General features: G+C 43.1%; 1 protein-coding gene across 4 annotated transcripts in view; it reads right to left on the bottom strand.

The window, feature by feature from the left end:
- Window positions 1-7,161: 7,161 nt before the first annotated feature.
- Window positions 7,162-24,584, bottom strand: part of SLC30A9 (solute carrier family 30 member 9) — a 79,929-nt gene continuing 62,506 nt past the window's right edge. For all 4 annotated transcript variants that reach the window (XM_025450724.3, XM_049092863.1, XM_049092862.1 and 1 more), the window contains 4 exons: window positions 24,387-24,552; window positions 20,624-20,753; window positions 18,484-18,597; window positions 7,162-10,449 (listed from right to left, as the gene is read on the bottom strand). In XM_025450724.3, the coding sequence (XP_025306509.1) occupies window positions 10,405-10,449; window positions 18,484-18,597; window positions 20,624-20,753; window positions 24,387-24,552 (455 nt within the window). In that variant the 3' untranslated portion in view covers window positions 7,162-10,404. The remainder of the gene's footprint in view (window positions 10,450-18,483; window positions 18,598-20,623; window positions 20,754-24,386; window positions 24,553-24,584) is intronic.

Below are 24,584 nucleotides of genomic sequence, written 5' to 3'. Positions count from 1 at the left end.
CAACAAACCAGCATTTATATCTTCGGGTGAGCGCGATTCTTCAAATTACTAATGACGGTGAAAGGACACAAACTGCACAGCGTTCCCGGCACAGTCAGGGCTTTTCCTACAAAGTGAACTCATGAGCCACAGACACAACATAAGCTTTTAACCCAAAGAGTGTTCCTTGCTTTTAACCGGAAATAATAACCAGCTTACCCATCCGATATACTCGTCGATCTTATCTCCAACTGGTTTGACTGCTTCCAAAAGAATCAAAATTATCCTCAAAAGATGAAGGTAGCCATCATCTCATCAAGCCTATTTTAAAAGATGGGAGACGAATTCTCTAGTTAACTCCCAAGCAAAATCCCAAAGATGCAGCATTATTAGAATTATATTATAACCTCACAAGGGATTGTTTTTAAAGGAACACTTAGTGGATCTTTAATATCTATTTCAAATACTATTGACATTTTTTATGGCCATGCTTTTTTTTTTTTTTTTTTTGCATTTTGTTTCAAGTTTTTATTTAAATTCTAGTTCGTTAACATGGAACGTAATACAAGTTCAGGAGTAGAATTTAGTGATTCATCACTTCCATATGACGCCCGGTGCTCATCACGACAAGTGGCCTCCCTGATTCCCATCACCCATTTAGCCCATCCTCCCGCCCACCTCCCAATGGCCGTACTCTGGATACGATTCTAGAATAATCTCTAAGAAACCAACTAGGAAGGAAAGCCATTCATCTATAAGAGAATCCACAGTGGTCTTTCTTTTAAAAGTGTTTCAGGTTCCCAACCACGATAACCCTATTTCTTTGGAGATGCATCTACTGTAAAAGAGCAGACGTTCCTGTGCCAATGGGCCGCATATCCAAGCACTAGAAAATCATCTTAGTCCTTGAGAGTTAAAGCAGTCCACGAGCCAGCGCCTCTAGAATGAACTACCGACGCGCCCGTTAGGAGCGAGAATCTCAGCTGCACTCCCAACCGCCTGAATCCGAAAATCTGCATTAACAAGATTTCCAGGTGATTTGCATGCAGGTTAAACTTTAAGAAAACGGCTCCAGCTGATTCAAGGAAAAGACACCAGGAGTTATAACGCCGGTGAAACAGCTAATGAGGATAAGGGGGTGTTTGCAGGGGGGACAGTCAGAGAGGACCATCTTTATTAAGGAGAAAGTTAATTCTACAGTGAGGTTTTGGGAAGATAAATCTTTACGGGAACTCCAGCCAGATTTAGTTAGAGCAGAGTATCAAAAAATTAGATAAATAAACCATAAAACTCCTAGAAGAAAACTTAGGTGGTGAGCTCGCGGACATCAATCTCGGTGATAACTTTTTGGATCAAACTCCAAAAAGGCAAAGGTGACCAAAGCCAAAATAAGCATGTGAGACTATGAACTAAACAGCTTCTGTGCATCAACAGAAACCGTTAGTGACACGAGAGGGCAACCCACCAAGTGGAAGAAAATGTTTGCAAATCACGTATCTCATAAGGGGCTTGCATCCAAAATACCTGAAGGACTCAGGTAAAACGCGATAGGAAAGAGCCCAAACAATCCCATTTAAAAGTGGGCAAGGGGGATCCCTGGGTGGCGCAGCGGTTTAGCGCCTGCCTTTGGCCCAGGGCGCGATCCTGGAGACCCGGGATCGAATCCCACGTCGGGCTCCCGGTGCATGGAGCCTGCTTCTTCCTCTGCCTGTGCTCTGCCTGTCTCTCTCACTGTGTGCCTATCATAAATAAATAAAAAAATTTAAAAAATAAAAGTGGGCAAGGCATCTGAACATTTTTCCTAAGGTGACATATAAATTGCCAACAGGGTGCCCCGGGGTGGCCTGGGTGGTTGGGTGGGGCTCCTGACTTGTGCTCAGGTCATGGTCCTGAGGTCAGGCCTGGCTTTGGGCAACCTCAGGCTCCTCATTCCCAGGCTGGTCGGCTGGTGGGGCCGGAGGGGACCGTCTGCTGGAGATTCCCTCCACCCCCCCCAAACCCCTGCTTGCACATGCTCTCAACTCTATTGCTCTTTCAAATAAATTAATCTTCAAAAGAACAAATTAAAAAATATATAAATTACCAATAGGTACATAAAAAGGTGCTCGACATCACTAATCATTAGTGAAATACAATAAAAAATCACAAGAGACCCCGTGTACCTGTTAGAAGGCTCTTAGGATAACCCCGGTAAAAGGTACAGGCGCACTCGGGGCCTCGGGGCTCAGGCCGTGACCCCGGGTGCCGGGATCAAGTCCCGCACCGGGCTCTGCTGCTGTCTCTGGGTCTCTCGCGAATAAATAACATCTTAAAAAAAAAAACTGAACCCCTTTAATCTAAAAGCAGTGCCAGGCCTCGAGGGGCTCATCCCCAGGGCCCAGAGGGTGGTGCCCCGAGCGTGCCCCCCACCCCCAGGCTCCCACCTGTGGACTCCCCAGGGAGGAGCTTCTGGGGGTCAGTGTCGGCCTCGAGGGCGGGGGCCGGGCCTGGGGCACAGGCTCGGGGCAGGGGGAGGTGGAGGGGGGGAGGCCGCTCCATCCCAGGACCCCGCGCTGCCGCCCCCCCCCAACCCTGGGGCCTCGGTGGACCTGGGGACCCTGCAAGGTGGGGAGGGGGAGGGGCGGAGGGGGGAGGGAGAGAGGAGGGGAGGGAAGGGGGAGAGCCAGAGGGATGGGGAGGGGGGACGAGGTGCCCCTGTAGCCCAGAGGACCTGTCGGGGCGGGGGGACGACGGTGGCTGCGCTCCCTGCCCGCTGCCCGCGCCCCTGCCTCCCCGCCCCGCACGTGTGCTCCGTCGCCCACGTCCCTGCCCCCCTGTCCCCCGCCCCGCCCATGTGCCCTGCCCACCGCGCCCCTGCCCGCCCCCATGCATCCCGCCCACCACGCCCCTGCCCACCGCGCCCCTGCCCTCCCACCCCGCCCGTGCACCCCGTCACCCGCGCCCCTGCCCCCCCCCGTCCCCTGCCCCGCCCATGTGCCCTGCCCACCGCGCCCCTGCCCACCCCCATGCATCCCGCCCACCACGCCCCTGCCCACCGCGCCCCTGCCCTCCCACCCCGCCCGTGCACCCCGTCGCCCGCGCCCCTGCTCCCCGTCGCCCGCGCCCCTGCCCCGTCCACATCGTCACACCGCGCCCCTGCCCGCCCCCCCCCGCCCTCCCCGCGCACCCCGCCGCCCCGCCCGCCGCGTCCCTGCCCCTCGCCCCTCCCCCCGTGACGCGGCGCTCAGAGCCGTCGGAAATAAAACCAGAGAAGCCAAGTTCACGAATACAGGGAAGAGGGGCCGCGGGAGGCGGGGCAGCGGCGGGCACCTGGGGCGCGACCCGTCGGGGACCCAGGCCCGCCCCGCCCGCGCCCCCGCCCGCGCGCTCGTGCCCCTCCCTCCGGCTCCAGTAGGTAAAAGAGTTTTTTAAAGAGTCACCACGGGACACAAGGTCTGCGAGTCTGCGCGGCGAGGCCGTGACCCCGAGCCCCCGAGCCCCCGAGCCCCCGAGCCCCAGCGCCAACACCGCGGCGCCCGAGGTGCGGGAAGCTCGGTCCGGCCGTGGGTCGGGGCCGTGGGGTCCCCGCAGCACAGCGCCCCGCGCAGGTGCAGCATCTCCCTCTGGACATCCCCCCCACGCAGGTGCGGCATCTCCCCCAGGACAGCCCCCCAAAGGTGCGGCATCTCCCCCTGGACATCCCCCCCACGCAGGAGCGGCATCTCCCCCCTGGACATACCCCCCACGCAGGTGCGGCATCTCCCCCTGGACAGCCCCCCCCACAGGTGCGGCATCTCCCCCGGGACATCCCCCCCCACGCAGGTGCGGCATCTCCCCCGGGACAGCAGCCCCACTGCAGGTGCAGCATCTTCCCCGGGACAGCCCCCCCACACAGGTGCGGCATCTCCGCGTGGACAGCTCCCCTGCAGGTGCGACATCCCCGGGACAGCACCGCCGCCACTGTCTGCCTCGTGCACGAGGCTCCAGGCCGCGGGGGCCTGGGCTGGGCCAGGGACAGGCATGCGCATCCCACCTGGTCCCACCTGGTCCAGGGCCACCTGGGCGGGCCTGGCTACCGCAGCCCGGAAGTGGGGGTGCTGCGAGCCCACCTGGCACGACCGCGGCCCTGCCGCTCCTCGCCAGCCCCCCGCAGGGCACCTGCCGGGGCCCCTTGGACAGGGCTCAGGCCCGGCGACCACCCGCCGGGGTCGGGCCACACGGTCCCCGCAGGTCAGGCCGGGGACTCACCGCCGCCGGCCGCCCCCCCTCAGTCACTGTTGGCCGCGGGCCCTGCGCAGAGCCCAAGCCACAGAATAAAAGCGATGAGCCTAAGTCTTCTCGCTTTCAAATTGTTAGTTCTCGCCTCCTTTTGGAAGGAAGTGTTAAAATTCTAATTCAAGGATTCTCACCCCTTAGGTTCTTGGTTGGTTGCTTTTGTTTTATTTTTTTTTAAGATTTATTTATTTGAGAGAGAGGCGGGGGGGGCGGGCAGAGGGGAGAGGCGCCAGCCAACTGCAGACTCCGAACCGAGGGTGCAGCCTGACCTGGGGCTCGAGCTCACCGCCCAGGCCACAGCCTCGGCCAAAACCAAGAGGCCGGAGCCTAACTGCCGCCGCCGCCTGGGCACCTGTCACACTTCAGGTTTGTTTTTTTATTATGATTCTAATGTGATCAACACACGGCGGTGCGTTAGCTTCAGTCGTATGGGTAACGACTCAAGGCCCCTTCGGTGCTCCTCATTTGAATGAGACGGAAAGTCCAGTTTGAACTATTTTTGAAACAAGAAAGTTACGTGTTCAAGGCAGCGCCAGCCGAGGTGGCCTTCACCGGCCGGAGGCCTAATGCGACATGGGCACATCGGCCAGAACGGGCCGGAAGGAGACCTGGGCGCTGTGGGTGGCCCCGACCCAACGGCAGCTCAACTTGCAATGTCTGGCCTTCAGCCGCTGCCAGGGAAACACAGTCGGTGGACACGGGGCTGCAGGTGGGCGACCGGGTACTTCCCCAAGCCGCGATGCGGGATGCGCGGGGGCCCATGTGGAACCGGAGACGGTCACGGTGGACATTCAAGGAGCCCCAGGTCCCCAAGCCGGGGCAGCGGCGGGGAGCAGAGCCCACGGGCTGTGCACTCGCGGCGTGCCGCACGCACACACCTGTGCTGGTTTGCGCCTCGGGGGCCGGATTCGGCAAAATGCAGCAGACACTGGACGCTCTCCAGGTTTGCGGTGGGGGTTCTGTGCAAACGTCGGCTGGCGCTCCGCGAGGTTTGGGGACAGCGGCGAGGTGGGCTGTGCTGGCTTAGGGGTGCTCAAGGCGTTGTCCTCGCGCGACAGTTACAGCTTCATGTGCTTCCGGAGATGAGGCCCGCTGGAGGTTATGGGGGAGCCGTGGACGAGGTGGGAATTCCTGCAGGGAGCGCCCCCGGACAGGGCCTCAGACCCACTCTGCACCTGCGCTGCAGTCCGTGGCCCGCACGCCGTGGCCCGCACAGCGACCATGGCCCATGCACCGTGGCCCATGCACCATGGCCCACACATCAACTGTGGCCCACGCACTGTGGCCCACGCACCGTGGCCCGCACACCATGACCCACACACCGACCGTGACCCGTAGTCCGTGGCCCATGGCCCACGCGCCGTGGCCAGCACCCCGACCGTGGCCCGTAGACCGTGGCCCGTGCACAGCGACCTGTCAGCTACCGGGCACAGGAACTGGCCGGCGCCCCGGGAGCCCAGCTGCTCGCGGGGCGCCCAGGGCCCGGCCCCCCCACGCTCACGTGCCTCACCCTGAGGTCGCGGGGGACGCAGCGCCCTGGGAACCGCTGCGCCCCATTGCTGCACGAGGAGCCCCGTCGGTGAGGCGCTTCCCGGCCGGGCACCTGCAGGGCCGGGCGCAGCGTCCAGCAGCGTCCTCCGGGAGAGGGAACGGGTGCGCGGGGCTCACGGGGGCGCCCAATGCCCGCGGGCGTCGGAGCCCCAAGTAAAGGCTTCCCATGCTGGGCGCGGCTCCCGCTGCCCCCCGGTGCCCCCCAGGGCTCAGCGCGCCGGGCCGGGTCATCCTGCGGGTGGCCTCTGGAGTCGTCCAGCCGACAGCCCGGAGCTCGGCTCTCGCAGGACCTCAGGGCGCCCGCGGCTCCGGCGGCTCCGGCGGCTCCGGCGGCTCCGGTGTCGGACCCGCACGAGCCTCGCCCGGCCAGGCATGAGCCCAGCCTCCCCCGGCGACACAACCACCCCGGTTGTGTTCGGCCCTGGGCTCCGGGCTCCGCGGGGACCTGCAGACCCCGACTTGTCCGAGCCCGAGCTGGGCCCCGCAGCTCCGCAACCGGCGGCCCCTGCCCTCCCCTGCGATGCAAGGGACCTCGGCTGCTCGGCCGTGAGGTTGGGCGGCGCGGACACAAACCCTGTTACTCTGCTGGCGCAGGCACGACATCCCCACGGACCCCAAAGAGGCCTCCGCACGCTCTAAACCTTCGTGCTTCTATTTTTATTTTTTAAAAAAGATTTTTTTTGGGGGGGGGGGCAAGCAGGGGAGCAGCAGAGGCTGAGGGAGCTGGGGCGGAGGCCAGGACCCCGGGATCACGGCCTGCGCCTCGGGCAGACGCTCAAGCAACTGAGCCACCCAGGTGCCCCTGCGCTGCTATTTTCAATGAATTTTGATTTGGGGGAGGGAACTGCGTGTTCTCAAAATACCAAATTACTTTCAGTAATTACTTTGGTTTTGTTTCTTGTAAAAAAGAAAATACAGCTGGAATTCCTATATTAGGATTAGTATAGGACTCATCATGGGCCCCAGGGCAGGCCGGCTCTAGGTTGTAGCTCTTAGTGTTCTTGTGTTTTCCTTTTTTTTCTCTGAATATGCTATTTAGACACATCTCAGAAGAAATGACCTAGTTAACATATTTAAATAATCTAGTTTTGCTAAAATGGAGCAATATATACCAAACACACATCCTAACAGGACGTTCACAGCAGTTCTCTTTACGCTGAAAACATAAAATGATTAAGTTGTCGCGTTTTGGTTTTGTAGAACCAGGAAACTTACAAACTAACAAGCCTACTCAATGAACAATAAATCGTTCAAAAATACAGACCTTTTAAGGTGAAATATACCTACAGTTTACAGGTTAGTTCTTATGAGCATATGAGGTAAAGAATGATTTCAGTTGACGAAACATTTATCAGGAAATAAAACTAGCAAGTGAAATGCTCTTACAGATGACGTTTATTAAGGAAAAAGCATCCTGAAGGACCAGGACCATCTTCATCAGCCAGCAAATCAGATGAAATACAATAGAATAGAAAGAAAAACTTTCTTTTCCATAAAACCGGAGTCTAGGAATGCTAGTAAATTAATGCGAATATAAAGGCTGCCAGACCAATCTTCTATATAAATACCTCCCAAATTTCCATTTCAGACAGGGATGAGGGATTTAGGGGAGACTGATCTTTGAATCATTTTACCTTCAATTCTTTGTTTCACTGACTTCTGACAGTTTGGTAAATTGGGGGTGGGGGTGGGGGGTCATTGCATTTAAAAGAAACGCCAAGGTTTGACAAATGCAATCTAGGAAAGATAGTATGAATTCTAAGTGCCTTGCGATTTTCTGTAGTTCCCTGATTTCTACCTCAAAAAGTTATCAGATTTAAAACTGAAGTCATTTCCTGTAGATGGTATAATTTTAGCAAAAAGCATCTTCCAAATTATGAGATAATTAAGGTAACACTAAAACCATAAACCCAGAATTTGAGTCTGATGCCATTTTGTTATTCTGGGTTATCTGGTGTGTGGGTAGGAGGCTGTATGCAGAGATTAACTTTGTTTTTGAAAAAAAAAAAAAAAAGAAAAACTTGAAAATTTTCCAGTCTAATCCTCTGTATCTTCAGTACATTTCAGGAAGCTCCCTCTCTGGAATTGGGTGTCATCGGCCACTGGGATGGTCCACTTCGAAACAGGTCTCCATCCCTCATCCCGCCAACTGCTGTCGCCCACAGAAGGTGCCCCCTCGGACAGCTCGGGGCCGGGCTCCAGCTGAGCAGAGCTGCACCCTCCGCAGAGCTGAAGTCCAGCTCGATGCCCGCAGGAGTCATGGGGCCAGACCGCCCTTGTCACTGCCCAACGTTACTTTTGCAACTCTTCTACCCCAGAACTCTTCTACCTCAGAAGCTATTTCCCTTAAAAATATTAAGATTACAATGCTTAAATGTTCAAGCGATATCCATCAGGTCAAGACTTAAAGGAGAAGCATTAATTTGGAAAAACATAAAAATAAAAAACCTGAACTAGATATTTTCTTATTTTTAAAGAAAGAGGCTCAAATTCCCTGGTTTTAAAATTCAAATTTGACTCCAGTTTAAAAGGAGGAAAAAAAAAAAAAAAGAGTGAAGACAGCTCACATTTCCTAATTCCACAGAAATACTCAAATTCATAGATACTGCTGTACATCTTTATGTCAAATTTTGTTGAACTTTACAATATCAGTGCAGAACAGAAATGGAAAGAAAAGACAGAAACATAAGCCTTCTATTGTTACTTAAGATTAAGTATGACCTCAATCAAAATCAGATTAAAACACTCAACTATCAGGATTGGCTTCTTTTAGGGAATCCTTAAAAAAAATCTACCACTTAGAATAACTTCTGCACACCAACTCTGACTTTTTTTTCTAAATGAGTTCATTCCTCTCGTGTAGCTATGTGAAATTTTTCAGAGTAATTTCACGGGGAGGAAATTGGATACAATTTGGTCCCTTCCCATATGGCAGTGACAGAGACGAACAAATGGGAAGTGGGAAGGGGAGGGAAGAAGACAGAAGAAGTAGAGTGGAGTATAATGGGTAAAAAACAGTTTAAAAAAAAAAAAACACAAAGGAAGGGTAAAGAATTTGAAACCATAACAGGATCAAATTATGTGTGTACCTAACAATTTTATATCTTCAAAAATAAAATGAGAATGTAATTTCACTTAAAATGTACAACATGCAAAGTACTCTATAACGGTAAAAAAATGTACCCCAATATAAATTTTTGTAATTTTCCAATAAATGGCATTTCTGGATCAAAAAATTACCATTATAAACCCTTTAGTCAAATGTTTATTTTTTTGCTTCCAGCATTACAATTTGCTGTGATTCATAAACTTCAATCTAAGTAAGTTTTTAAGACACTGACCTCATACAAATTAGTTAAGTCTTTAGGTCAAACACTTATCGAGCAAAGACCTCCCCCAGCCACCACTCGCCTGGACAATGCTCACTGCCCCCGAACGATTTAAAGTGCATATGAGTTGCTTTGATGAATGGAGACACAGCTGTAGTTTTGCACTAAATTTTCCATTATTGAACTGTATGTTTTTTTCACCTTGATACCTTATGATCACTAGAAAGCTACTCACTTACATGTGTAGCCATATACTATGTTAAATGCCCATTTATAACTGCGAGAAATTCACATTAGACACGCTATTGACTATGATATTATACAAAATCATGGCCACAAAGTTTCTGCATAAGAGATTTACTTCTCTTTCTCTTAAAGAAGAAATATCCCACAGTTCAGATTTACATGAGTAGTGCCTTTTTAAATAAATTAAAAATAAAATGCTGTCCTGTCTGTAAAATTATAAATATTTCTAGCCCATTTTACAGGATGTTAAAATGCTTATAAATGCATTATCTCCTAGTAAATACACACTATGGCACTGAAGCCAGTTCAAAAACAAAAACAAAAAAGCAGCTATCAAATTGGCTTATGGAAACATATAGGGTTATTCAGTATCTCCTACATGGGAAAAATTAAACTAAATAAAGAAAAAAGGCTAAGGAGAGAGAAGAAATTTGACAAAATGGCAACTACTATAACCTAAAAGAGTGAACTGACATGTCTTCCTTCAATGCAGTAAGTAAGCCATTTCTGGAATGAACATTTATGGGTAACTAGGTTGGAAGAGGGTTCCTCTTAGTGCTCAGGGCACAATTATGTAGAAATAATTTCCATATTCTATACGAAAAAAACAGAATGACTGTTTAGAAACCAAGATTTAGCCAGAATGTTCAAGACTGGCAGGTTTTGATGGAGTGAAATCTGCAGTGGTCATAAATTAAAAATCGTAATCTTATGGATTATTATTTTTACCAATGTGAAGACAGGAAACATGATTGCAAAGTACAAGACACCCTGACAGGGTAAGATGAAAAATTATGAACAAGTTAAATAAAATGTTCCCTATTGAAACATAAAAACATGATCTCCCAATTGATTCAACTTGTAATGTCTCTTAGAAGCAGGAAGTAGTATTTAGTTCTGTAGACTGAACTGCCCTTCACATGAAGTATTTCCTCCATCTTAAAAAAAACACCGCTTCTGAATGGCATGGACTCCTTTGGTGTGGGAGAGCAGGCTCGCCGAACTTGTTTCCACGGCTTCCTCGAAGTGATTCATTCCATCAAATCTATAGTATCTCCAAATCTACATGTCGAACTTCGGGATTTCGTTTCTAGAAGGAAAGATCACCACCATGTTATTCATAGCAAAACAGATTTTTGTTTCCTTTTATTCCTTTAGATCACACTAAAGTCATGGAAAACATAAGGTCAAACAATTTCATGGTAGCGTATTAGTGGATAAAAATCAACAGATGAATATTATACGCTATAAACAAGAGGTAAGCAGCCCTACCTCCCTGAGTTTGTTCATATGTTCATTAATACAGTAATGGAGTAAGAATCTCATACGTGCCAAACATCACAAAGCCCTGGAAACACCCTCATTTGTGGTAAAAAAAAAAAAAAAAAAATCACTGCAAGACAATAATAATCAGGGCAGCCCAGGTGGCTCAGCAGTTTAGCGCTGCCTTTGGCCCAGGGCGTGATCCTGGAGCCCCAGGATTGAGTCCCACGTTGGGCTGCCTGCATGGAGCCTGCTTCTCCCTCTACCTGTGACTCTGCCTCTCTGTGTGCCTCTCTCATGAATAAATAAATAAAATCTTTAAAAAAAAGACAATTCTAATAAAAAAAATAAACGGATACTCACTTAATGTATATACCTTACAGCAACCCATATAGTTTTGGGCCAGGCTAGAAAGTGGAGCTATGATTATTAAATAAGACTGTTCCTGACTTGGGGAATCAGTTTAGGCAGGGAGCCAAGTATACCAATAATCATCTATGAGATATAGCATTAGAGCTAATAATAACAAGAGTTAACATTTAAGGAGATCAAGTCCCGCATCAGGCTCCCTGCACGGAGCCTGCTTCACCCTCTGCCTATGTCTCTGCCTCTCATGAATAAATAAAATCTTAAAAAAAAATTAAAAATAAAAAGGAGCATTTGCTCTGTGTCAAGTCCTGTGCTAAGTAAGGGACTTTACATGCACACGCCTGTTTTAAAATCCTCTAATAACTTGGGGCGCCTGGGTGGCTCAGGTGGTTAAGCATCTGCCTTCGGCTCAGGTCATGATCCCAGGGTCCTGGGATCAAGCCCCGCATCAGCTCCCTGCTCAGAGGGGAGTCTGCTTCTCCCTCTCCCTCTGCCCATCCCCCCACCACCTTGTTCATGCTTGCTCTGTCACTCTCTCAAATAAATAAATAAAATCTTTAAAAAAAAATTCTCTAATAACTCAGTCATTTCCATTTCACATATGAGAAGACTGAAGTTTGAAGAAATTAACCAACCTGCCCAAAGTTACATAGCTAGAACTGATGAAGCCAGAATAGATCCCAGACCCCAAGCTCCTAACTATTACAATGTCCTATAAGGCTAATTCTGGGAACAAAAATATCAGATCTACGGACTCCTGAGGTCCAGCAAGACTTCACTGAGGATACAATAGCTATACAAGGCTTGAAAGTAGTGAGTTTTCCAGAGATGATGATGAAAAGGACCCAGACAGGAGAAGGAGCATGAGCGGTTGGGGAGCCTGAGAAGTATGTACTGGCAGTACGGTGTAGTGAGTCACAGAAGTTGCAAAAAGGAGAGGATTAGTAACGAGGCTGGAAAGGCAAGCAGAAACCAAGTTGTGAAAAAATTTAAATGCTCGTTTAAGGAACTTCAAGTCAAAAACAACAGAAAGTATCTTTATTACATGCCTACCCTGCGCCAGGCACCGGGTACACAACAACATACAGGAAAAAAGCAGTCCCTGCCTTGGATGAACTTTTTTGTCTAGTGAGGAAACGCAGGCAGATAAGCAGGAAATTTTAACAGCCTGCTACTTAGAGAGCAAGGTAAAGGTCTTGGGATTTTATCTGTATGGGTACAAAACTGAGGGACACCTAACTCACTCTGTGGGGGAATTAAAAGTGTAATAAGATGTAATATAAAGACACTGTGAAAACGGAGGGCAGAGAGAACACACAAAACTAACTATATAACTAATCCAGATCTATCAAAGAGGAAATAAATAACATTTAAGTCTGGAGAAGCAATTTAAGACTTTTGTATAGAAATATGGCAGTAAATATAAACAAAATACTAAAAATGGTTATCTCTGAGCAGAAGGATTGAGGAGGGTGAGGCAAGTGACACTTCTATTGCTAAGCTTTTCAGTTGTTTAACCTTACCCATTTTGTGTGTTATTTGATAAAAATTGTAAAAATAGGGGTGCCTGACTGGCTCAGTTGGAAGAGCATGTGTGACTCGATCTTAAGTTCAAGTCCCATGTTGGATGTAGAGATTACTTAAATTAATATTACATAAATGGATAAAGAAATCAATATGGGGAAAAAACTCTTCTAAGAGATTCTGATAATCGGTCAGGATTAATAATACCTAACTTAAAAAATAAAAGATAATATCCTAGGGAGGGCACCTGGGTGCTCAGGTCATGATCGAAAAATCCCAGGATCAAGGCCCATGTCAGGCTCTGTGCTCAGCGGGAAGCCTGTTTCTCCCCCTCCCTTAGCCCCTCCTCACTCATGCTCGCTCTCTCACTCTCTCTCAAATAAATAAAATCTAAAAACATCCTACGAACATTTGTATATTCCTCTCCTGGGTGGTTCAGCGGTTGAGCGTCTCTGCCTTCAGCCCAGGGTGTGACCCTGGGGTCCCGGGATCGAGTACCGCATCAGGCTCCCCACAGGGAGCCTGCTTCTCCCTCTGCTGTGTCTTTGTCTCTTTCTATGTCTCTCATGAATGAATGAATGAATGAATGAATGAATGAATGAATAATAAATAAAATCTTTAAAGGAATTCTTTTTTTTTATTTATTTATTTATTTATTTATTTATTTATTTATTTATTCATTCATTCATTCATTCATTCATTCATAGAGACACAGCTAGAGAGAGAGAGGCAGAGACACAGGCAGAGGGAGAAGCAGGCACTATAGGCACTATGCAGGGAGCCTAATGTGGGACTCGATCCCGGGTCTCCAGGATCACGCCCTGGGCTGCAGGCAGCGCTAAACCGCTGTGCCACCGGGGCTGCCCTTTAAAGGAATTCAATTATTAAGATGAAAATATGATGTAATACTGGAGTTTAGCTCCAGATACAGCATTCTATCTACTGAGTGTGCACCGAGATTTTTCTTATTAGTTTCGTTCAAGTATACCTGGGGGTACTTTCCTCTTGGATCCTAATGCAAGAATGGCCAGGGGACCCCCAAACATGGGGGTACATTCTTTTTTCTCAATGTTCTCATTACCTTAAACTATGTGCTCCATCTAGAATTCCCTAAATTCAGTACAGAATAAACAAAGATTTCCTCAAACAGAAACAAAACTGAATTTTATTTTCCCTTTCTAATTCTCCCTAACCCATCCCAATATCACTTGAAAAGTTTAGCTATTAATAGAAAATCTGAAATTATTCTCTCTAAAAAAAACACTATATAACAAATAAATAAATAAAATAAATAAAAATAAATAAAAATTTAGTCTCAAGAAAAAAACTAAACAGTTGATTATGTTTTAAGATCAAGTTTTTAGAGAGAAAACCATCAAATCCCTAAAACGTAATGTGCCAAATACAAAGAAGAAACACACAAAATATTTGCTGAATAAATAAAAAAAAGCATTAATATCCTTAGATTTCAATGTTTAGTACCTACCAAGAGATCACGTGCATAGCAGAAACTGAATCAATATTGTTAATAGAATTAAAAATCAATTAACTGGTATTCAACTTATAATTTTCATTCATTTGTTTAATACTTACTTTTTTTATGATTTTATTTATTTGACAGAGAGAGAGCAAGCACAAGCAGGAAGAGCAGCAGAGGAAGGAGAAGCAGGCTCCCGCTGAGCAGGGAGCCCTATGTGGGGCTCGACATCACGTCCTGAGCCACCAAGAGTCAGATGCCCAACGGACTGTGCTACCCAGGTGCCCCTCAACAAATACTTATTGTTTACTCTGTCCCAGGCACTCTCCAATTCAAACATTTTACAGACAAATTTATTTCAAAACTCACTATGGACAGGTAAAAACCACACCGTGATTTACTTTGCAATACTACAGACTCAAGAAAATGCTACAGGAGGATGCAATTCAAGAAGCAAAAGACAGAGTAAAGAGCAGAACATTTAACTGGAATACTGCTCATTAGGAATTTGCAAATACTACAGCATCTTCCCACTGAATTAATTCTCAATAGAATTATTGCCTCCCAAACAAAAAACTACTTGGAGGGACGTGAGAAGGGTCTATCGACAGACTGAAATATAGAAGTAGCACCAAAATGTTTTAATTAACAGTTCAAAGAACTTCAAAATAAAACAAAATATATTTCACATTTATAATATGGGACTTCATAAATTCGCTTCCATTATTTTTTATGTTTTTACATAGAACTATCCAAGTTATAGATTTTATGCCAAAAATACTATCTAGTCTCAAAATTAGATCAATGGCATTACTTAACAGAGATGGCTATACTGCTAAATTTCATCACTGAGTGTGATCTTCCAAAGTAATTCAATAATTATTAAATTTAAACTTAGAAGGCAACCATGCTAGAGTACTTTTCAAAAAGAAGGGGATACGCCAAAATTTTAGTTTTCAAAAGAAAATCAGCTGATTTTCATAACAAGAAAAAAGAATCACATTCATGCACTCTCTTGGTTTGGTGCCTCAACAATGAAGAACTTTTCCTCTAAGATAAATTAAGCCTTATTACCTTAGAGAGGTTTCTAACCTGAGAATATGGGTTAAACTTTGCTTCCTGGTTTAAAGATTTAAAATTCAAAAACACGTATGAATTAGTTGTCTATTAAAGGTTTAATAGCTTCTAATTAAAGCACAAAGTTAGCTAAACAAAACAATAAACTTATTTGATTGTGATAAGAGTAAATATAAGAACGACCAATTTGTTAACTTAAATCTGGTTTCTGACTTACTGTTTCTATTCCAGAGTAAAGCTAAGGGGCATCTGGGTGGCTCAGGGATTGAGCGTCTGCCTCTGGCCCAGGGCATGACCCTAGGGTCCCGAGATCGAGTCCCACATCAGGTTCCCCCACAGGGAGCCTGCTTCTCCCTCTGCCTGTGTCTCTGCCTCTCTCTCTGTGTGTCTCACGAATGAATAAATACAATCTTAAAAAAAAAATAAAGGGGGAGCTGCAGAGGGAGGGGGAGAAGCAGGCTCCCTACTGAGAAGGGAGCCCAACGTGGGGCTCGATCCCAGGACTCTGGGATCAAAAGCTGAGCTGAAGGCAGCCACTTACTTAACAGACTGAGATACCCAGGGGCCCCTTCTAGGAATCTTTTTTTTTTTTTTTTTAATTTTTATTTATTTATGATAGTCACAGAGAGAGGCAGAGACACAGGCAGAGGGAGAAGCAGGCTCCATGCACTGGGAGCCCGACGTGGGATTCGATCCCGGGTCTCCAGGATCGCACCCTGGGCCAAAGGCAGGCGCCAAACCGCTGCACCACCCAGGGATCCCGGAATCTTCTTAAATGAACAAAATGAATGTTACTTCAAGGAAAACAACATTTGTTGCTAATGGTAAAATGCAAGGTTTCAAATGAAAATCAGAATGCTAAAAAACTTGTATCTACTACCGTGACCCTGAGAGCTTCCCAATACTTAGAAGCATATCACCATTTCAAAGATGGGCATAAACTCAGTTTATTAGTATTTTCCAAATGACCAAATCATAACAATCTGGAATCATGCATGGCTTAAAAGATCCAACGTACAAAGACAATGGATTTTAAAGTACCAGTGTATAGTAGATAATTAATCCTACCTACAAAGAGGTCTGGCCTTGGCCCTTGGCCACTGGGAGGTGATCTCTAGGCCCTTGGAATGTCCTGATAATTCTGTCTTTATCTTTGGCCACACAGTATATGCTATATATCCAGGAGAGACTAGAGACTTAAAGTGTCACTTTTTCTTAGGAAAGGCTAGAGGTGAAAGGTTGGCCACCATCAACAAAATCTCTGGACATCAAGGTTCAGTTAAGCTTCCCTGGTTGGCAATACTCTGTGCAAACTGTCACATATCATAGCCAGGAAAATAACGGTGTCCATGACTCCAAGGGGAGAGGACAACTGAAATTTTGTGTCTGGAACTCTGTCCTATGCACCTCTTCCCTTGGCTAGTTTTAATCTGTATCTTTTCATTGTAATAAATCATAACCATGAGTATAAAAAGCATTCAGTGGGGGCGCATGGGTGGTACAGCAGGTCAAGTGCCCGACTCTGGTTTTGGCTCTGGTCATGACCTGAAGTTATCTTAAGATCAAGCCCTGCGTTGGGCTCTGTGCTCAGTGTGGAGTCTGCTTGGGATTCTCTCTCCCTCTCCCCCTATGCCCCTCCTGCTTATGCTCTCTCTCTCTAAATAATCTTTTTAAAAATAAATAAATAAAAGTATTCAATGAGGGATCTCTGGGTGGCGCAGCGGTTTAGCGCCTGCCTTTGGCCCAGGGCACGATCCTGGAGACCCGGGATCGAATCCCACGTCGGGTTCCCGGTGCATGGGGCCTACTTCTCCTTCTGCCTGTGTCTCTGCCTCTCTCTCTCATTGTGTGTGACTATCATAAATAAAGAAAAAAAAAAATTTAAATCTTTAAAAAAAAAAAGTATTCAATGAGTTTTGTGAGTCCTTTTTGTGAATTATCAAACCTGAGGGTAAAATGAGTAACCACTTGAAATTTGCAACTGGCGTCAGAAATGAGGGTGATCTTGTGGACTGTGCCCCCTAACTTCACAAACAGCATGTGAAAAGTTCTCTGATATAGTTTCAGATTCCACATTACAACTAAGCTTTAAGAGGCTACCAGTTGTTAGTATTGATGTACTATCCAAAGAAAATATCACAATTATCTGAAAAGGCTGTAAGGATACTTTTAAAGATTCCTCCCTTTTCTTCATATCCATCAATCAAAACAATATATGTCAACAGAATGAATGCAGAAGCAAATATGGGAATACAGCGGTCTTAGATTTTGGCAAAAATGTAAAACAATACCACTGTTTTCACTTTTTTTTTTTTTCCCCATTTTGGAAACTATAGTTACTTTCACTAAAATGTTATTTATATTAACATGTAATAGTTTATTATAGTTCTTAAACAAATATTTTTAAAACCTTCAGTTTTAATTTGTGATTTAGTTAAATATCAATAAATATTAATTAAAATAAATAAAAGCTCTTTGGGTCCTGAATAATTCTTAAGAATATAAAGAATCTTAAGATGAAAATATTTGAGAATTGCTCATCTACAAACTTGAAAAGCATGTTGTCAACTATAATATTAACATAAACAAAATCATATTATTTGAAGTGCTTCTATTAATCTGGTACCTAGAATCCAAAAGAAAAAATAATAAGTACTGACAAAAATGTTTCCTTTCAACTTTTGTGATTTCCCTTCAACTTTTAACAAAACTAACGAATGGTCAACATCAACTAAAGAAAATACATTGCCAAAAAAAAAAAAAAAAAAAAAAAAGAAAATACATTGCCTTCAACAAGCTATGTATGTTACAGATCATTTATAAGTTTTATTTATTGCAAAAACTTGAACTCAAGAGTCAATAAATGACAATCTGAGAACACTAAGATATTCTTAAAGATAGTCTTATCAGGTAATATTTCAGTAAAACCAGGTAATATTTCAGTAAAAAACCAATAGGCTCCAACTGAACAGAAGCAAAAAAGAAAATACAAATTAATGACAGATGGAGTAAAACGAAGATATATGTATATGTTCAAGGTCACACTGGTTTTTCAAACTTTTGAAGAGAATCTAGTTTCCCTTTCACCTTTTTCTAGAAACTCTCAAAATGCTTTTTATTTCGAAACAAAAAATCTTTGACTACTTTAGAATAAGCAAGCAGTGTAGAATAGTGGTTGAAAGAAGAGAATTTGGAATTGACCAATGAAGGTTGAAATCTCAAACCCTTACTTACTTCCTTTAGTAAATCACCCAACTTCTCTAACCCAGTGATTTTTCCTGCTCACAACTACCAGTCATGCACCATGAGGTTACTGAGAAGATAAACATACACCTGTGATATAATCAGCATAGTGACACAGACACAGTACTCAAGAAAACAGCTGGCATTATGATTATTATGAATATATCTTACTTTCAGTTCCTTCTCAAGTCTATCTACTTCAGCTCCTAAAGTGTCAATAATATTTTCTCCATGTTTAAGCATGAAGGTCTCTAGTTCTTCAGGAGTTTTCACTTCTTGAATTTCCTATAAAGAAAATGATAGCAGGAAGACAAAATAACTTTTTAAAAAATCATAGTAGTACACTGATGATTTCTTTTAAAAATTATAGCACCATTAAGTCTAATGAAAACTTTCATGCTATATAGGTGATGGACCACTTCTGAAAAAAATTTAATTCCACAAGAAATTAAGTATAATACTTTACAGAGAGAGCATTACAAAATTAGTAGGAAAAGAACAGACTATTCAGTAAGTTGTGCCAGGGCAATTATTTTTCTACAGGAAAAAAAAGATTAAACCCCTAGGTAGATCATTGAACAAACAAACAAAAAAATTCTTTAAGTGAAATAAAAAAAAAAAAAAATTCAGGGTAGAAAACCACAAAACTTTTAGAAAAAAAAGGAGACTATTTTTATGATACTGGAATAAGGAAGTATTTCTCAAGCAAGATAATAAAAAAGCCTTGAGAAAAAAATTATAAATTGGACATAAAGTCAAACACACTAAACCTTCTGTACAACAACAAAGTGAAATGGTAAATCACAAACTAGTAAAAGATATCTGCATATACACAACTGAGGAAGGATTAGTGCAATATATTAAAAATAAAATGTTTGTTAATTTGCCAAAATAACAGAAATTAAATAAACAAGCAAGTAGAAGAAATCCCAATGGTCAATAAATTTCAATGCTTGCTAACTTCACTACTACCAGGGGAAAGAGAAATCATAATTAAATACAAATTGTAATTTTCATATCAATTGTAACGACAAAAATTTCAAAACTGTCAATATAATACAATCTAATAAGAATGTGAAGCAATAGAAACTTTGATGTACAGACAGTGGAAATTAAATTGACACACTTTGGCGAAAAATTTGCCAATATCTAAGGAAGCTGAAGGTAAGTTTGTTTTGTTTTGTTTTTAGGTAAGCTCCACACGCAGCATGGAGCCCAATACGGGGCCTGAACTCACGACGCTGAGATGGAGACCTGAGTGGAAATCAAGAGTTGGACACTTAGCCTCCAGCCACTCAGGGCCTCAGGTTGACTCTACGGCCCAACTATTTTATATCTAGCTGTACGGTACCCTAAATATATTCTTACATATTTGAACAAGGAAATACACAAGAATGCCATTGTGGACATAAATGCCCATCAAATGAAGACTGGATAAAAACACTGCATTATATTCATGGGAGAATATCATGTACAATTAAAATAAACTAGAATATTAATATATGCTAATATATTAGAAGTTACTATGAACACATGTATGCGTGTATATGTTAACATGGAGGAATCTCAAAACCATGCTGCTAACCCGAGAGAGGAAATCGATGGTATGATACCATTTACATCAATTTTTAAATATCCAAAATGCTACTATATACTATGCTAAGAAAAGTGTGATGAAAGGTATGAAAACTGAATGGAGGGGCGCCCGGGGTAGCTCAGTCAGTTAAGCAACTGCCTTCGGCTCAGGTCATGATCCCGGGATCCTGGGATCGAGCCTCACATCTGGCTCCCTGCTCAGCGGAGAGTCTGCTTCTCCTCTCCTCCCCTCTCTTGCTATCTCTGGCACTATCTCTGTCTCTCATAAACAAATAAACAAATAAAAAATAGTATTTTAAAAACTGAATGGAAATGACAACACTAAATTCAAGACAATTTTTAGTCGTAGGGATGGAGGAAGAAGAATGGGACCTAGAAGGGGAAAACAAGGGGTTCATCTGTTTTTTAACAACTTATTTCCTTTTTCAAGATCCTAAGCAAAGATAGTAGACTAAAATGTTAAAATTTGACAAAGGCAAGTGGGTAACCTTTGCACTGTTCATTATATTATCTTCTAAAATAATATAGTTTGCTCCTCTGCTGTCTCCTCCCACCTATTCTACAGCAAATAAAACGGTCTCTCTCCAATTTTGGAACCCTAAGAAGTTGAAAGCCTAACTGACTTTAAGACCTGTAAAAGTTTCTTTTTATTTACTTAAAAAGTTATTTTTCTAACCCTTGACTATTTAAGAAAACAGTGAGTATATAAACTTACCTGTAGCATTTGGTCAAAATCTTGTTTCTCCAAATATGATCTTGTAACAACTCGTCCATCAAAATCTACTTCTGCCTTAAATCTTACTTTCCCTAATCCCAGATCTGTGGCTTTAACATCATGAATTGCCCTGCAATCAATAACAATGCACATAAATTTATATACGCTATGCACACATACACATTTTAATGTTACAAAGTACAGAATTTTTTTTTCCCCATCAGTGATGAAAATACACCAAAACAGGTTTCAGTATTCACCATTAAGTGCCATCTACAACTATCCAAACAAACGTCCATTTAGATATTTTTGCATAATGCCGAAGATGCAAACTTAATATATATTATTTTATGGTTTGTATATACATGAATTATATAGTTTGTGGATTAAAAAATTAACTCTAAATCTTTTTTCCACAATGTTGTCATATGGTCTTATAATCCTTTTTTAAAAAGTTTCTTTAAAAGCCTTCATACACATCTGTGAAGTACTCTATTGGAATGAAGTTAATAATAACTACCTAAAAGGATTTGATATGGTAAATAATAACCAACACATACATAAAATGTTTCACATGGATGCAACTACATGGTAGGCATTTAATGAATGGAATTCCGAATGTAGATAAGTTGGCACCTTTACAGATTATAAAACTGCCCCAGAGGGGCCTAAGCGACTTGCCTATGGTAATTCAGCTAGTCCACAGCAGACGCAGGACTCCCCTCCAGATCTTTAGACACTCAAACAGAGTGGTTTTATTTATTATTTATTTTTATTTATTATTATTATTTATTATTATACCATTCCGTCTCCCAGAAAGGGAAGCCGATATTCTAGGGTTGTAGCTGCTTTTCACCTCTTCTGCCCTAACCCTCAGTAATCAATCTTCTGTAGAAAACCACTGAGAAATTCTATTCTATGATAACCACTATTAACATCTTTTCTTTATGGGATATATAAAATAAAAAACACTCTGAATCCTGGGAATATAGAAAGCTTTAGGAAAACAAACATAAACGAGACTCCAAATACTCAAAACATCCGACCCTAATTTCTGAGTGATCCTGAGCAAGTTACTAAATACTGAGTCTAAAATTCTTTAGCCATAGCACTATAGAAGCATCTTTATCAACTAGGATAAAAATAAAAATGATTTAATAAAGTTATATATGCGCAAAATGAAACAAAACTTGTCCAGGCTGGCAAGAAGCTATACACTTTTTTCTTTTTAAAAAAGTGTATCTGCCTTAGTCCTAACAAAATACAAACTTCATTATTTTACTAATACTAAATTGCAGTAAATGCAAATATTCACATACTGTTTCCTTATGTTCTTATACATAAGTAACTGCAGATAGAAAAGTGTTTGTAATAAGCTGCTTCTCTGCCACAGCTCCTGAAGACCCTACATCCTGCCCTCAAACCCTCACACAATCCCCTCTCTGTGAATGTGGGCTAGAGCTAAGGGCTTGTAACCAAGGGAACATGGCAAAGTGAGAAACTATCATTTCTAAGATTAGATGACGAATCTGTGACTTTACTGTGCACGCTAGGAGGAAGTAAGCTGCCATGTTGGAGAAGCCCGTGCCATAAGGAACCAAATCCTGTCAACAATTACAGGAGCAGGCTTAGAAGCAGATCCCTCCCCAGGACACGCCTCTGGTCCCAACCAACATGTTGACTGCAGTCATGACCTGAGCTAAAGGCGGACGCTTACCCGACTGAGCCACCCAGGCGCCCAAATAACCTTGTAAATAACCAGTGCCCAAAGGAGAAATCAAAAGTGAAATCAGATAATACTTTGGAATGAATGAAAATGAAGATACAACATACCAAACTGTATAGGATACAGTGAAAGTAATAGAAGGAAATTTCTAACTATAAAAGCCTACTTTTTTTTAAAAAAGGTTATCAAATGAAAAACTTAAACTACCATCTTAAGATACTGGAAAGAAAAGCAAGCTAAACCTAAAGCATGCAGAAGAAAGGAAATAATATAGATCAGAGCAGAAATTGATGAAATAGAGAAAAAACCAAAATCAAACTAAAAGCTGGTTTTCTGAAAAGATCAAAACTGACAAACCTTTAGCTAGACTGGCCAAGAAAAAAGGAGAGAAGACAAATTACTAGAGTCAGAAGTGAAAGAAATATTACCACCAACCCTAAAGAAATAGAAAGGATTATAAAGGAAAATTAGGAACAGTTCTATGCCAACAAATTAGATAACTTTTAGAACTGATGCACAAATTCCTAGAAAAACATAAAACTATTGAAACTGACTTGAGAAGAAACAGACAATCTGAAGGGACCTGTAAAAAGTAAATAGGTAGAGTAAGTATTTAAAAAACTACCCACACAGAAAAGCCCATGCCCAGAGAACACTGCTGGCCAATTCTACCAAACATTAAAAGAAGAAATAATACCAATTCTTCACAAGCTTTTCTAAAAAATTGAAGAGAAGACTTCCCAACTCATTCTGTATTGTCAATATTACCTTCATACCAAAACCAGACCAAGGTATTACGAGGAAAGGATATTAACATGGATTAATCAAGTACTAAGTCTAATAATACTGATTCTAAGAACACTCAACTTCTAAACTAGATCTAGCTAGGTATTTTTCCAAATTAAAAATGTAAGGTTTGGAATATAAATCTAGTAAAATTTACTCATTTGTTTTACTGATTCAGATATACAGGTCATTATTAAAAGATTTAACTTAGATTCTGGTTATAAGGGGGGTGCCTGGGTGGCTGAGTCTGTTAAAAGCATTCCACTCTTGATTTTGGCTCCGGTCACGATCTCAGGGCTGTGGGATCATGCCCCAAGGCAGGCTCCATGCTCAGTGGGAAGTCTGCTTGAGATTCTTTCCCTCTGCCCACCCCCCAACTTGTATTTTCTATAAATAAATAAATCTTTTTTAAAAAAAAGATATGGTTATAACACAGAAGAAAAACGCATTCTTCTAAAGTTCAACCTACATATGTAGCTAGTAGGAAATTGAGATTTTTAAAGGCTTACTCTTTCCATATCACTCTGAAGCTTGAATTTCACTAAAAAGTACTAATTAGAACGCTGTATCTCTTTTGATTACCTGATTACCCCTTAAGTCCTCAGTTCTTCTTCTTCTTCTTCTTTTTTTTTTTTTTTTTTTTTTTTTTTAAGTAAACTCTACCCCTAATGGGGGGCTTGGAACTCACAACTCAGAGATTAAGAGTTGCATACTCTACTGACTGAGCCAGCCAGGTGCCCCGTCAAGTTTTTCATCTTTATATCATTTAAAAGATAAAGACAATAATGAAAAACTTTTAAAATAAACTAAAACAAGAAGTCTATTTTCAAAAGGAGTATAAATTATATTCAATTTGGTAATCACTCCCTTATTGAATAAAAATCTTCTTAAATTTAACATAGCAATTTGTAATTATAATACAAATATAGGGAAAATATAAATATGAAGGTTCCACATACGTACTTCTACATTAAGGAGACAACTGCTTACAAACTTCTGTTCCCATTCTATCATCTAATTGTTCCTTATTCTAAAAATTAAAGATACACAGAATTTAAAAGTAAACAGGGAGTTTCCTAAATGCTTTCACTTGTTTTCTTATAAGGTTGCAAGTCTGAAAAGTCATAGATTAAAAACTTCTATCTAAAGGCTAGGGAACTACAAACCCTTTTGGAAGTATTTATAAAGCAAGCATTTCTATTTCATAATATATTTTTGTAAACTTTAGCACCATCATTGGAATAAGCTGACCTTACTGATGGGTCGTTCTCCAGAAGTTCAGTAAGCCGCTGCACTTGTTCTGGCTGGATGGATCGCCCTAAGAGTGCTTCTGTGTTAGTGTAGATGAGGAATGCTGAGACCACGCCTAGTAACGTGCCCACACCCAAAGAACCTAGGCTGTCATACAGCGGATTACCTAAATAAAGCACAGAAGTCAATAAATTAACA

Source organism: Canis lupus, chromosome 13, assembly GCF_003254725.2.
Source record: "Canis lupus dingo isolate Sandy chromosome 13, ASM325472v2, whole genome shotgun sequence".
NCBI classification, from domain to species: domain Eukaryota; kingdom Metazoa; phylum Chordata; class Mammalia; order Carnivora; family Canidae; genus Canis; species Canis lupus.
The sequence above is the reverse complement of the archived record's forward strand: the minus strand, read 5'-3'. Positions and strand labels throughout refer to the sequence as shown.